We start from the raw sequence: 14,212 nt of genomic DNA, 5'->3' as shown, positions 1-14,212 counted from the left end.
TTTTTCATACCTAAACCTTCAAAAGGAAAACTATTTGTACCTGCTTCATGTAAGAGCACATTTTTCATTACAAGTTGTCTGTGTAAATATCATTGTGTTAATCTTCACACACTTTCCCATCATTCTATGTCTATTGTTTTACTCATAATCTGTCATGTGTCTGACTAATGAAACACTTCAAAGAGTTTTCAGGCATGGTTTAACTTAAAAAAAACCTTTATTAGCAGAGACGTGTCAGCACGGCATGATGGGGATGCCAAGGTCTGAACTTCCCTTCCTTTTGCACATAACATTCCAGGCATTTCCCCTCCCCTATTTTGGGGTCATGACTCACATCTTCCAATTAACTTGGAGGGCAAAGATTCACTTCCTTTCTGTTTCCCAGGCTTTTCCCTCCTCCCTCCTCTGCTCTGCATTAACTCTCAAAATACCAGACAGTTTTGCATATTTTGCCAAAGCAAGAATATACAGTATTTGCAGTGTTGACATAATCAGGTTGTTGAGCCCTCTTTTGAAAAATTGCAGATCACTACCTCCACTGAAACAAGCTACACAAGAAACAGCCTTCAATGCATCTGTTTCCAACCCATCCGTCAGATTGATCCATAAAGTTCAGAATCAGCAAATAACAAACCTATTTTGAAGAGGAATCTATTCCTTGCTCTTTTGCAGCATTTTCCTCTCTGGTTTCTTAAATACTTCCACTTCCCTGGGTCTTTTCCGTTGGATGCTTTACTTTAGTCCTGACACTTTAGAAAGACTACCAGGCTCAATGTTCTTGGATGCCTTTTCTCAGACCACATCCTGGAAGCCTCTAAAAGAATTTCATCAGCCATTGACAGTTTTTGCTAAAGCAACAGCCGAGAGGAGATTGGGGGTCCTTTCTAACCATTTGCCTTTATTCCTGATTTCAGGTTTTGATTTAATCAAGTGTGAGAACCCTGGTATCCCGCAATTTGGCTATAAAGTCCACGACGAGGGACATTTTGCAGGAAGCTCCGTCTCTTTCAATTGTGACCCTGGCTACACATTACGCGGCAGCCGTGGGCTTACTTGCTTGACTGGAGAGCGAAGATCCTGGGACCAGCCTCTCCCCACCTGCGTAGGTATGACTCCTCTCTCTTGTGTGGTAGTCACTCCCCAGACATTTGGCATAGCTGCTAAGGGGATGGCCAAGCAGTTGGTTGAGCTGTGTAATTTTATGTCCCAAAGCCACCCATAGTTCTTGGAATCTTCAGGAAAAAATCCCTTGAAATGTTCTTACTAAATGGAAAGTTCAATGGGATAAAATTGTTAAATAATTGAACACATAGCTGAGAGGTTATTGGAATATCAGTCCAGAATTGCAAGAAAGAGGGACTTTTATCCAGAAGACAGAGAAGCATGGAGCTTAGAATGCCTGGTAGGCAGGAAGAGAGCAAGGTTGGACCCTCCCTAGCAACTCACAAAACATATCTACACTTGTAATTGCTTGCAGGAGAACAACAATAAAGGAATTACTCAGAAGTCACTCCTCCACATGTGGTCCTTGGTTCCTGGGGCCTGACAAATACGGTTCTAATCTAAAGGCTGCTTAGGATGAATTAAGGGCACAAAGTGCCACCTTTACAAATGGATCAGGATCAATGGCAGGAGTGCTGCAGAAGATTACCTATTAATCTTTTTCACCTGTCCAAATGTGCACAATAGCTTTAATTCCTACCATTTCCTTTTCGGCATTCATACTACTGTTTTTTTTTCCAATAACCTTCAGGCTAATGAGTCAATCAATACCAGATGCAGTCGGTTTCGCTCTTTTAATACACCTCGAGGGCACAAATCAAGCCTTCCTTTTGTCGCCATGTCATGTTCTCACCGTTTGGCAAGGAATGAGCATCGGGAATTGTCTGGCCACTTCTTGGTTTCTAGCTGTTGGCTGTCTGAATAAGTCAGTGTTTCCCAACCGTAGCCATTTTAAGATGTGTGGACTTCAACTCCCAGAATACCCCAGCCAGCAATTTACGACCGTTTTTCAAAGTTATGACCTTTGCAGCATGCTTGGGATCATATGATCAAAATTCAGATGCTTGGTAACTGATTCATATTCATGACCCTTGCTGTATGCTGAGATTATGCGATCTGTTCACCCTTAGTGATCTTCTGACAAGCAAAGCCAATGGGGAAACTAGATTCATTTAACAACTGAGCTACCAGGTAGTTTGGTCAAAGGAAATTATGAAGCTGTAATTCTAATAGATGGTGGGTACCCAAATGATAATAGCAGTTGGACGTTCTATATTTTCTGTAGCCTCTTTTCTCTAGAATCTCTTACATGAATGGGCAGCAAAAGTAAAGTCTTCCCCAAAGGAAGAAGCAAAGGATGTTTAGAGTTCAATTGCTGAATTGTTTTGTGGCTTCTTTCAGCTGAGTGTGGGGGCAGCATTCGAGGCGAGTCTTCGGGAAGAATCCTGTCTCCAGGGTTCCCAACGCCCTATGATCACAACCTCAACTGTGTCTGGACAATTGAAGCAGAGGCGGGTTGCACAATAGGGTAAGTTCAACGACTGGAAAAGATTAGATCGACAACACCCCCGACAACATCCAGCAACTCCTCCTGTCACTGTGGTTTTGAGTCAATTACGTTGTGCTCCAAGCAGGGCACAGGTGTTCCTATGCGGGACCATTTCTGCTCTGCAATTAAAAATAAAGAAATAGATGCATGAAAACGCCCGTGCCAAAACAACCCCAACTCTTGGCAGGAATAGCCGAGCTCTACGACCTGTTTGAATTATGCAAATTGATTGCATTTCCATGATTTCTCTTGCTTTGCATACTTTAGTGTTTACTATTTGGCATCAACAGGAGGAAGATTAAAAAAAAAAACAAGGCTCAAGCTTCATAATCAGCAAATTAATCAACCATACATTTTTTAAAATACGAGTTGTGGATTAATCAGGGTAGATGTGCTGGTTTTAATTGGTCAAACGCAAGGCTCGAAGACAGATTGGATTCAGTGCATTGTAGCAATAGAGAATGGGAAAATGGAAAGAGACCCCCGGAAGTTCTAACACCCTCACAGTGGTTTCTCTGCTCTTGGGTTCTAATCACATTCATACCTGCACAGCTTCAGATGCGTTTAGAATATGGATTGCTGCCAGAGAAACGCCAAGCCCTTTTTCAAGAGCTTAGAAGAGAACATCCAAACACAAACAGTATAATTCCAGCCTGAGCTGTGTGATATCAGCATGACAGCTTTCAAGGGTGCAATTTGAAAAAAGATCTTGCTAGACAGAACGAAAGTGCTGAGTTCTTACCTGCCAAATTTAGCAAGAGGCATCCACAGGATCCTATCAGATACATGAGACTAGGAAGTCAATGCCATGTAGGTCAATACTACTTTTGCTGTAAAGCTGTAAGAACAAAATCTTGCTGGTTTGAATGGGCCTCCCTCCTCCCTCTCTCCATCGTATAAACTTGGGAAGAACTTGCTTAGTGACATTACATTCTTGCTTGGAAATCGGGGTCCTTACTTGGTAGGAGGTTTTCCTCCTGCCCCCAAAGCCATTCCTTCTGCTCTCTCCAACTTCAGACATTTGTTCAGAATGGTACTATGTGCATTGTGATGTTCTGGTTCAAGCTCTTTCCCTTATATACATACGTGCCCACACAAATAAATGGGAATTTGGTGGTGGGGGCAAATGGGCTCCATATCAAAGAATATGGATGACCTGGCCCTTTATCTTCTTGTCTCCTCCTAACTCGAAGTGCTTGCACCTCTTAATGGCCAACATCCTCTACGACCTGCAGTTCGGTTCCATGCACTCCAGTCTCAGCACAATCTTTTTTGTGGTCTTGGCCTTCTTCTGGAAGATGGCCTTTGTCTGACCACCATAGCCACTGTGCTTACGGTCATATCTCCGCTTTCCTTGAGCATACAGAGACTCTTTACCCTTCTTTTACAGGGTGACTTTGTGGGGCTGATGCTTCCCACATTTCTTGCAGTAAGTCCTGCGGGTTTTGGGGACGTTCACCATCTTGCCGATGTTAGCAGCACCCAGAGCAAGCTTCTAAATGTTGTTTATTGATATACAATGATTTTATTACCATTATTAACTATAAATTCAGATTTGTATAACATCAAATTCTAAAAGGCCACAGACCTCTTGCTCCTGATTTAGGGTTATTCTGAAAAAAGATTTTGCAAACTTCTAAGGTCTTAGTTTAAGGCAGTGTCTTCCTCATGGCAGAGTGGAACAATACGCCATAGCCAACTCACTGGGGCCATCTCACCATGGGAGCCAACTCAGCAGGGGACAGTTCACCATGGTCAACTCACCATGGGTCAACTCAGCATGCAAAATTCCATGCGGGATAACTCAGCACAATAAATGTTATCCGCCACTGTTTCTTTGACGTAATTTCCATTTTTGTCAATCCTGCATGGAATTTTCTGTGGCGGGTTGTCCCACGACGAATTGGCTGCAGTGGGATTGCCACGGCAAGTTCGCCAAGGCAAATTGTACTAGACCTTTTGTCATGCGCATCAGATTCTACTTTGGGCATTTGTTCTCTCTGCCCCACACCACAAAGACAAAATGTCTTTTGAACATACAGTTGGATGTTCATTTTTTTTTTCCAAAGCAGGTATTGATTTATGACTTATTACAGGACAGGACAGCTAAAGTTTGAGCTTCATGATTCAGTAGTAAATAAAGTTGGAGGAATGAAAACTATGCTTGGTTGCTCCTACAGATGTCATAATTCTGGCCTTCTGCTTTCTGGACCTTCTTCTCCCTCCCCCCCCCAAAAGGTGTTCAATCATCATTAATCAACACAACTGTGGGTTACTGAGTTGAGGAGGGCTGCAGTTGATCTATGGAAAAATTACAGCTTCCTTCAGCAGAATGCATTTTTGTGAAATTTCAAGCAACACTAAGCAACAAGCCAGCAGCTTTGACACCTTTTTTTTTTTTAAAAAAAAGCACATAGTTGGGTCTTTTAACTCAGTATTCCCAGTCTTCCTACAGTACAGTCTATCAATCTTTTATTGCGTCTTCAGTACAAATGTTTATGCTAATATAAATGTAACAGGCATATTAAATAAAAAGCCGGAGGGGCAGCCCTCCCTAAAACTCAAGTCAATTAATAACCATGCAGTTCTCCAACATTTATCACCATCATACCTATTATTATGAAGATGGAATTAAAATATTAAAAGCTTCATGCTGCTGCCACTGCCTACCATAAAGTGGAGGGGGGGAATCAATGATAAAGAAAAAGAAAAAATAGAAGCGCTGTTCAGTTTGGCACAAGTATAGAGAACCTTTAAAAAATATCTGTTTTTTTCACTCTATCATCACCTTCCCCACTCAGTCTAAAAGCCTCTTTTTGCTGAGAATTTATTTCAAATGAATTTGCTTCTACCTGCTCAGTTATTTCTTCTCCTTCACAACAAGTATATGATTTCCTGCCTCTGTAAATGATGCTATTTTCATGTTTCATTTCCTCCAAGCAGTCGTGTATTAGATGTTTTTTCTGCATCTCTAATCTTATGAAATGACCAGCTTTTCTCCACATGGAAACTGAAGAGAAATTGCAGAGTGACACAGAAGGGACTAGATTTGTAACTGAGTCCTCAACCTCTCAAGTTAAATGGCAGTTCCCAAATTGTTGAGAGGAATTTTAAGATCTTAGAATTGGGGAACCTTACTTAGGTCAACTTCCTCCTCAGTTTAGCAAACAAAATTAAAACATCCCTAATAGTTGGCTTTCCAGTCTCTCCTTCAACAAATCCAATGTTCACAACCTCCTTAGGGATTGTTTTCTTTGTCAAATTGTTTTTTTCAATTAGGATTTTTTTCCCCTTAACGTGCAGTCACAATTGCCCTCTTTATAATGTATATCCATTATTCTCTGTCCAGAATGAATGAAAAACAGGTCTCAGGTACTTTCTGAGATTGCAGTGAGAAGGGTGTGTAGTACCAAAAATCAGAACAAATTTGGTGGCACCTTTACAGACCAATATATATTATTAAAAAGCTTGTTTATATTATTATTATTTTTTAAGTTTAGAGAGAGTTAAGGGTAATGTATGAATTTGTTTATTGTATAGAATTTTTTTTTGTTTTAAAAGTTATAGATTGTGCTTGTTTTGTTTATAATAACCCTGTATTTTGCTCTGGGAAGTGGGGGGGGTAGGGGGGGAAGGGAGGGGTGGGATTAAGTATATATAGAAATATTAAAGTATGAAATAGATGGAGTAATTTAGAGGGAGGTGCTGCTCAGGTGTTTCCCCTGAACTGTATCCAAAGAGGGATAAGAGGGGAGGAGGAGGGAAGGAAGGAAGGAAGTTGGATGGGAGGAAGGGGTGAGGGGAGAGAGGAGAGGAAAGGAGAGAGGGAGTAGGGAAGGAAGGAAGGAAGGAAGGCTGAGAGGGCGGATGCAGTCGGGGGGGAGATAAACGAGCGACACCTAAGGTCTTATTTTAAAGGTATTTTTCTCTTTATTTAGTTTTATATATAATGTATGGAAAGTATTATATGTATTGAAAATTTAAAATAAAATTTAAAAAAAAAGCATACAGGTAGCCCTCGACGTATGACCACATTTGAGATGAAAAAGTCTGCTGCTGAGCAAGACATTCATTAAGTGAGTTTTGCCCCTTTTTATGACCTTTCCTGACACAGCTGTTAAGTGAATTATTGCAGTTGTTAAGTTAGTAACACAGTTGTTAAGTGAATCTGGCTTCCCCATTGACTTTGCTTGTCAGAAATTCACACATCATGATCCCGTGACGCTGGGACAGGGCAACTGTCATCAATACATGCCAGTTGCCAAGCACTGAATTTTGATCAGGTGACCATGAGGATATGGTTAAGGTTGCAAGTGTGAAAAGCAGTCATAAATCACCTTCTTTCAGTGTCATTGCAACTTTGAATAGTCACTAAACGAATAGTGTAAGTCGAGGACTATCTATACACAGTTGTCTTACTAAGAAAAGTCTGAAAAAGGTGTTACCTGACTTCTCGTTGTTATATGATCCCTCTTTGATACCTGAAGAACATTATAACGTTACTTTCCTTCAGTCCAGTGATTCTCAACCTTTCTAATGCCGTGACACCATAATACAGTTCCCCATGTTGTGGTGACTCCCAAGAGGGTGTGGCCACCAATAAGAGGGAGTAGGACAGCTAGGGAAAAGGGAAAAAAAATGGCGGACGGCATGGTTTGGCAACCCCCGTGAAATGGTCATTCGACCCCAAATGGGGTCCCGACCCAAAGGTTGAGAACCACTGCTTCAGTCCTTTCTTTTCTAAACTTTTCCAGCTCTCAAGTACAAATCTAGTCTTATTTGTAACTCTTCTCGCTCTTCCCTGTCCTGTTTTGCCCTCCCACGAATACAGGCTCCACTTCATAGTTTTCCATACGGAGGACTTCCATGATGTTTTGAGGATCTGGGATGGGCCAGTGGAGAAGAGCATCCTCCTGAAAGAAGTTAGTGGTTCTGTCTTGCCCAATGATGTCCACAGCACCTTCAACTTGGTGGTCCTTCAGTTCAACACGGACTTTTTCACCAGCAAACAGGGCTTTGCCATTCAGTTTTCAGGTAACTTTCACAGATGCCATCTGGGCTTTGGGGGTCAGGAGAACAAAAACAGGAGGACCATTTCATAGAGGTTTTCAACTCTCCACAACTCTGCCTGCTAAGCTGTAGGAAAGATAATCCCCCACATTTATTAATTTCAGCATTCATGACATGCCAGTTCCTCGGCAATTTTTCTCTTAATGCTCATGCAATTTGATGAACAATAATTTGCCCTAGAAGTGATTTAAAAGGAGAAGAGAATTTTAAAGAAAGTGCCTTGGATGGAATATAGCCTTGCACTTTTTAGGAATGAAAGGGTAAGTGAGTTGGTATGAGTGATTTAGCTTTTCACTTTGCTGTCCTCTCTCCAGTGGTGTGCAGTTTGCCTGTCTCTCACACTTAAATCTCAGGGAGATTTAAATTGACTTTTTCTGGTGTTAGGATCATCCCCAAAGTGAAATCTGTGAGAAATTAATGAAGAGTTTCTTCTCCTTCTGGAGAAATTCAGAGAAATCATCCATTCTCCACTCAGAGAGTTAGTGGAGGATTGCAAAGGGCCGTTTATACAGCTGTTTTCTATATATAGTTGATCCAGAATAGCAACATAATTGTGGAACAGAATAGCTGGGGATATTGTCTTCAAATGCCCATTGTAATATTTGTACCAAGACTGTATTTAAATAATCTTAATATTTAACATTATTTAACATCCTACATTGACATATTAAATGTTAAATATTAAAAGAACACTAAAACTAAAACTGACATTTGGAAAGGCCAAATAGATGCACCTTTATGTGCTTTTTTAAAACCAAGAGATTAAAAGAGCAACCGAAGCCACAGGATTAGAGCATTCCATACTTTGGGTTATCCAAGAGAAAGCCTTCTAGTGAACTAAGCCACTGCACCAGAGGGGTCTTGAAAGGGATCACGTCTGCATATTTTAATACTTCAGCAGATTTGCAATAAAATCTGTTGACCTAAGATAGGCAATCTTTAAGCCATCTAATGCTTCAAAGGTTAAGATCAATACCTTGATCTGAGCTTAGCAAACAATTACCTTCTCGGCCACATTTGCATTCACAGAATTGAACTATTACTCATGAATAGTCCTACATATAATGAGCTGAACCAATCCATGAGAGCCAGTTTGGGATAGTGGTTAAAGCATCAGGCCACAAGCCAGGAGACTGTGAGCCCTGTCTTAGGTACAAATCTGGCTGGGTGACCTTGGGCTAGTCTCTTTCTCTCAGCACAAGAAAACTGCAAGGCAGTCTCTGAGAACTGAACACAATTTAACAGAAGGGGAAAAAAAATACAGAATCTAGCGAAGGTCGGGATAATTGCTGCCATCCAACTAATGCAGAAAGTTTTATAGCAACAAAACTAATAGAGTTAATCAAATGTCTGACTTGTTACAGTCACTACCTGAAGATGTTGGGAAAGCACACTGCAAGTTGATTTTTCTTTTTTTTTCTTTTTTTGACAAATTTTATTTATAATACAGTTAAAAACAAACAAACATTGGATTTAACGTGACATTCCAGTATATACATTCTTATCAGATTATTCCACTTTTTACAATCGATTCTTCATCTCTACATATACATCTAAGTTTTATATACAATACTTATTCTAAAATAACATATATTTCTATCTTAACATTCATCTTTAATCCCAACCGTCCTCTTTGAATTCCTCCAGCGGTAAAATTTATCCCAGATTTCATAATAAACTGATCCACATTTGTCTTTTAATATCATTGTGAGCCTGTCCATTTCCGTACATGCTAATATTTTATGTATTAACTCTTCCTCTGTGGGAATTTCCTCCTGCAATTTGATTTTTCAATGGGAGCAAAAGTTATTTCAGAACAGGCTGCATTGCAGTTTTCAGCCCAGAGTGATGACTAACCATCAGCATTTTGATTTGCCTCAGCGTGTTCACTTTCCTCTTGCCCATTATCTGTCTTGGGCAGCATATAAGTGAAACAGCTTCTTTCTAGAAATTAGATGAGAAATAGCAATAGAGCTGAGTGTTAGTGAGGTATTTGGATGGATGGATGGATGGATGGATGGATAACAATATTATGAAAGAAATATTTAAGCAGTGACTACAATTAACAAACAGCACCGGTTTTTGTAAGAAATGAGTCTGAGGCTGTGGGTTGGTGTCACAATCAACAGAAACTGGAGTGCAGAATACCTATTGCTCAGCCGGATCTTCCTTTTCTTCCTGGATTCATTTTCCATGGACTAGACTGGTGTTTCTCAACCTCGGCAACTTTAAAGTGTCTAGACTTTAGCAACAAGAATTCCCCATGTAGCATTCTTAAACCCGTCTTACTGATTTTAGACTTTAAAGTTGCCAAGGTTGAAAAAATGCTGGACTAGACACTCTCCTTCTGGTTGGTTTGTTCATTCATGAAGCCGATGTTTGCTTCTTTGGTGACCTGCTCTTCATCTGTGAATTACGCAAGCTGAAAGGATCTGCAAGCATGCTTTGATTTATCTCAGCTGCATTTGTGTTCGAGGCCAGATCAAGACAAAGCCAAGGGCATTTACTTGCAAATGAAGAACCAAATTATTGACCACAAATTCACTGTCCACATTTTGGCAAAGGCTTGACAAGTTCTAGAATTAGACATATTGTTTGCCCCCCCCCAAAATGTTTCTTGTCTTCTCCATCACTAGCTTAAGCTGAATTGGTCCCATCTGACTCTGTTCTTCTTTCACTGCTGTTCTAGTGATCACTCCTCTAGTTTTATTGCTTTAAAACAATCTCAGATCTTTTCTATTTAAAAAAACAAACAAGCCCTACTTATTTTAAACTCCTGAGCTTCAAAAAAGAAAAAGAAAACAAGGTTTCATTTCAGACAGCATTCAAGACACTCTGGCACATCTGTAAAAGAATCAAATTTATCATTCCTGCTAAAAGCAAAGTTCCTCTCAATCACAAGGGGGGGAGGGAGGAGGAAACAATGTGCACATTATAATTTATTTAACAGCATAGACAACATAGTGTTATAGCCGAATGCCAGGTAGAAGTAGCAGATGGCTAGATGTAACAAGATGTAATAAGTAAACGGGAAAGTGTGCTGATGTATACATATATCTGATCTTTGTGCAACAGACTTGGATTTGTTAATCCCTACAGCCTTTTCCAGCTGGAGAAAGAAAAGTTTGAAATCAGTAATGCATGTTTAAGCATGCATCCTGGTTCAATTAATCCATATGTGTGCTCACTGTAGCTCAAAGGAAGTTTGTGCAAAGTCTTTTCTCATTGTCAAGGTTTCAACTCTGGACTATAATGATGCAAATAATCCTAAAACATTTGCAGAATGCATTGCATGAGATAGCAGTGATCTATGAGAGAATTTTCATGAACAGTTGATATATTTTAGAGCAGGCAACTAAATTTCATTTTTGATGTGTGCCATTGTGCCCACAGTATAAAAATGACAATAAAGGTTATCTTATCTTAAAACGAATTGACTGTTCACAGTTATGACAGCTTTGGAAATGTTCCTTTATGGCCCATAAAGCATTTCTGGCTGTCATAAAACATTGTGCCACATTGACCACAGTTCAGGCGCTTGGCAGCCAACTCTCATTTGCAACTGTTTGCCAAGCACCCGGCAATCATGTGATCATTGTTCACAATCTTCTCTGCTGACTTCCCTAAAATGTCAGTGGGGAAGTCAGCAGGAAAAGTTGCAAGTGGAGGTCATAGAGGGATGGAGGGATGGATTCTCTCAGCCTCCTTCTTTGTTCTGCTTAGCAATGAGGAACATGGTGCTTTCTGCCTTGATTCCCTCTGAAGCCATCCTTGCTCTAACTATGTGCAAGGTGGCTGCTCTTTGTACCCTAAGCACCTCCAGGAAATGCAGTGTACTATGCTCAGCATGAATGTCATGTCGTAGCTTCAGAGTTTATGGAATAATTTATTTTATGAGACTTATATTTTATTTTATGAGACTTATATACCGCTTTAAGTGCAAGCACTCTCTAAGCGGTGTACACCAATAAGCAATGTATATATATATTTACATTGCCCCCAACAATCTGGGTCCTCATTTTCCCTACCCCGGAAGGATGGAAGGCTGAGTCAACCTTGAGCCGGTGAGATTTGAACCGCTGACCTGCTGAACACAGTCAGCTAAAGTGGCCTGCAGTACTGCACTCTAACTGCATTCAGAATTCAGTGAATAATTCTGTTCCCTTGGTTCATCCCATTCCCTGATCTTTTTTGCTCTTAGTGTCCACCGCCACCTCCTGCAATGACCCTGGAATTCCACAAAACGGGAGTCGGAGCGGTGACAGCAAGGAGGCAGGAGACAACATCATTTTCCAGTGTGATCCAGGATACACCTTGCAGGGGGACGCCAAGATCAGCTGTGTGCAGGTTGAGAACAGGTTCTTCTGGCAGCCTGACCCACCCACCTGCATAGGTACAGATGGGTAGAACAGGCCCATGACTGCAAATCAGAGCCAATGAGACTGTAATCTGGTCAGGCCTTTCCTTCTCAGGATTCGGATATTGAATTAGTTGTGCTGGGGCACTTTACCTCTTTTGGGTTAAGATTCAATGTTAAGCAGAAGGATGGAGAAAACATCTAAGCAACTTGTAGGGTGGGATTCAAAGTAGCCCTTTGGGGGTCCCAATCAAGGGAAATCGAATGAAATGTATTCCTTTCTTAAACTAGCTTAAGAATATGTTTTCTGTCCCACTCCAATGCTCTTTCTCTTCTTTTAGTGCAGGGGTCTCCAATCTTGGCACCAACTTTAAGACTTGTGGGCTTCAACTCCCAGCCATTGGCAGGGCTGGCTGGGGAAGTCTGGAAGCTGAAAGCCACAAGTCTTAAAATTGCCAAGTTTGGAGAGTCCTGTTTTAGTGGAAGGCAGTTTTGGGCTTCTTATTTTAAGTGAGCAACTTAATAACATGACACATCCCTAGCAGAGTGGGAAACGGGTAATTGGATGTGAACAGTTCCATCAGGATGGAGATTGACATTTGTTAGGCAAACGTCAAGGGCATGTTAACATGAACTTGCTTGTAGGGAGCTATTGGTACAATGAGGAAATGTTGATGAGCCCACGCAACAACAACTTCGCTTCCCAAGAAATGCATACTCTTTTTATGAATGAGCTGACTTCTCGTTTTGAAGCCTCATTAAGCTTGTCTGGATTTAGTTATATGGCTTAAACCTAATAGAGGAAGGTATCAGCTGAAGAGTAGAACTGGAAAAGAGAACTAGTTTGATAGGGGTTGAGGCATCAGTCTAGGAACTGGGAGACTGTGAATTCTAGTTCTAGTCCTTCCTTAGGCACAAAGCCTGGGTGACCTTGAGCCAGTCACTCACTCTCAGCCCTAGAAGGAGATAAGGACAAACACTTCTGAAAACATTGCCAAGAAAACTGCAAAGACTTATCCAGGTAGTTGCCAGGAGCCAAAACTGACTCAAAGGTGTGTGCACGTACATGTGCACACATATACACACACACATACCCACAAGGCGGGGAGGTGTCTGGAAGAACAAATGTATACCCGCTTTCAGAACTTGAGTGTTTGTTATGTAAAATGCACAATGAAATGAACTTCAGAATTAAGCAAAAAAAAAAAAGGTGTTTCATTTGTTTAGCGTCACTTTTACAAAAGGGGAAAATGGCCTGTAACTTAGTCCAAGGTTCACACAACATAAGCAAGTTATCAGGGTATGGCAGGAATTGGGGGGGGGGGCAGGCTTTGCAGAATTTTATGGCAATTGGTTAAGCTAGCCATAAGTTTTCTCAAGCAAAGCAGGAGTGAAGGGAGCTTTTGGGGATGAAGGAGTAAAGTTTGAAAGTATTCTCATTTTGCTGCACAAGCCATGGTTAATTACAGGTGAAGACATGGTCTTAGACTGCCTCAGGTTTAAAGCCTTAATTGGTCCTAAATGCAGTTATAGGTTGTTTAAGGAGTCTCTCAAAACAAGCTGTGGTTCTGCTCTCTCCTCTCCTCCTTTAGCACCTTGTGGTGGGATCCTGGCTGGACCTTCCGGGGTTATTTTGTCCCCCGGTTACCCAGAGCCTTACCCTCCAGGAAAAGAGTGCGATTGGAAGCTGACCGTCTCCCCGGATTATGTCATTGCTCTGGTGTTTCAAACGTAAGTGTAAGATATAGATGCAACTCAGTAAACTGAGATTAAACCTGTTGGTTCTCTCTGAAGAAATCACCTTTCTGTACTAGAGGGGGTCCAATGGCACAGTGGCTGAATGACACTCGATTTGTCAGCAAGAAATGGTTGGCACTCTGGTGGTTCAAGCCCATAACACGCATGGCAGAATGAGCTCCTATCCTTTGCCCCTAGCTCCTGTCCACCTAGCAGTTCGAAAGCATGTAAAATGCAAGCAGATAAATAGGTACCACTCTGGTGGGAAAAGCTAGCAGCGTTTCCTGCTGGGGCTGGATCTGACCGGATGCGAGGCAAAGTCGGGGGAAGAAAGCCCAGATGATGATGATGATGATGATGATGATGATGATGATGATGATGATGATGATAATAATAATAATAATAATAATAATAATAATAATAATATTTGCTATTAGTCAATTGCAAAAGTCGGCCTTACTAGGAACTGCTTCCATCCTGCAACAATACCTGTAATA

The 14,212-nt window shown here is 41.1% G+C and overlaps 1 protein-coding gene and 1 pseudogene across 1 annotated transcript in view; one reads left to right on the top strand and one right to left on the bottom strand.

The window, feature by feature from the left end:
- Nucleotides 1–14,212, top strand: part of CSMD2 (CUB and Sushi multiple domains 2) — a 356,715-nt gene that overhangs the window by 218,083 nt on the left and 124,420 nt on the right. The window contains exons 21-25 of the mRNA XM_039329926.1: nucleotides 915–1,106; nucleotides 2,404–2,530; nucleotides 7,383–7,585; nucleotides 11,823–12,014; nucleotides 13,571–13,709. Of these exons, the coding sequence (XP_039185860.1) occupies nucleotides 915–1,106; nucleotides 2,404–2,530; nucleotides 7,383–7,585; nucleotides 11,823–12,014; nucleotides 13,571–13,709 (853 nt within the window). The remainder of the gene's footprint in view (nucleotides 1–914; nucleotides 1,107–2,403; nucleotides 2,531–7,382; nucleotides 7,586–11,822; nucleotides 12,015–13,570; nucleotides 13,710–14,212) is intronic.
- Nucleotides 3,690–4,014, bottom strand: LOC120300308 (annotated as a pseudogene).

The sequence above is a fragment of the Crotalus tigris genome, unplaced genomic scaffold, assembly GCF_016545835.1.
Source record: "Crotalus tigris isolate CLP2741 ecotype Arizona unplaced genomic scaffold, ASM1654583v1 scf7180000017614.5298720, whole genome shotgun sequence".
Classification (NCBI taxonomy): Eukaryota; Metazoa; Chordata; class Lepidosauria; order Squamata; family Viperidae; genus Crotalus; species Crotalus tigris.
This window is presented reverse-complemented; position numbering and strand designations above follow the sequence as displayed.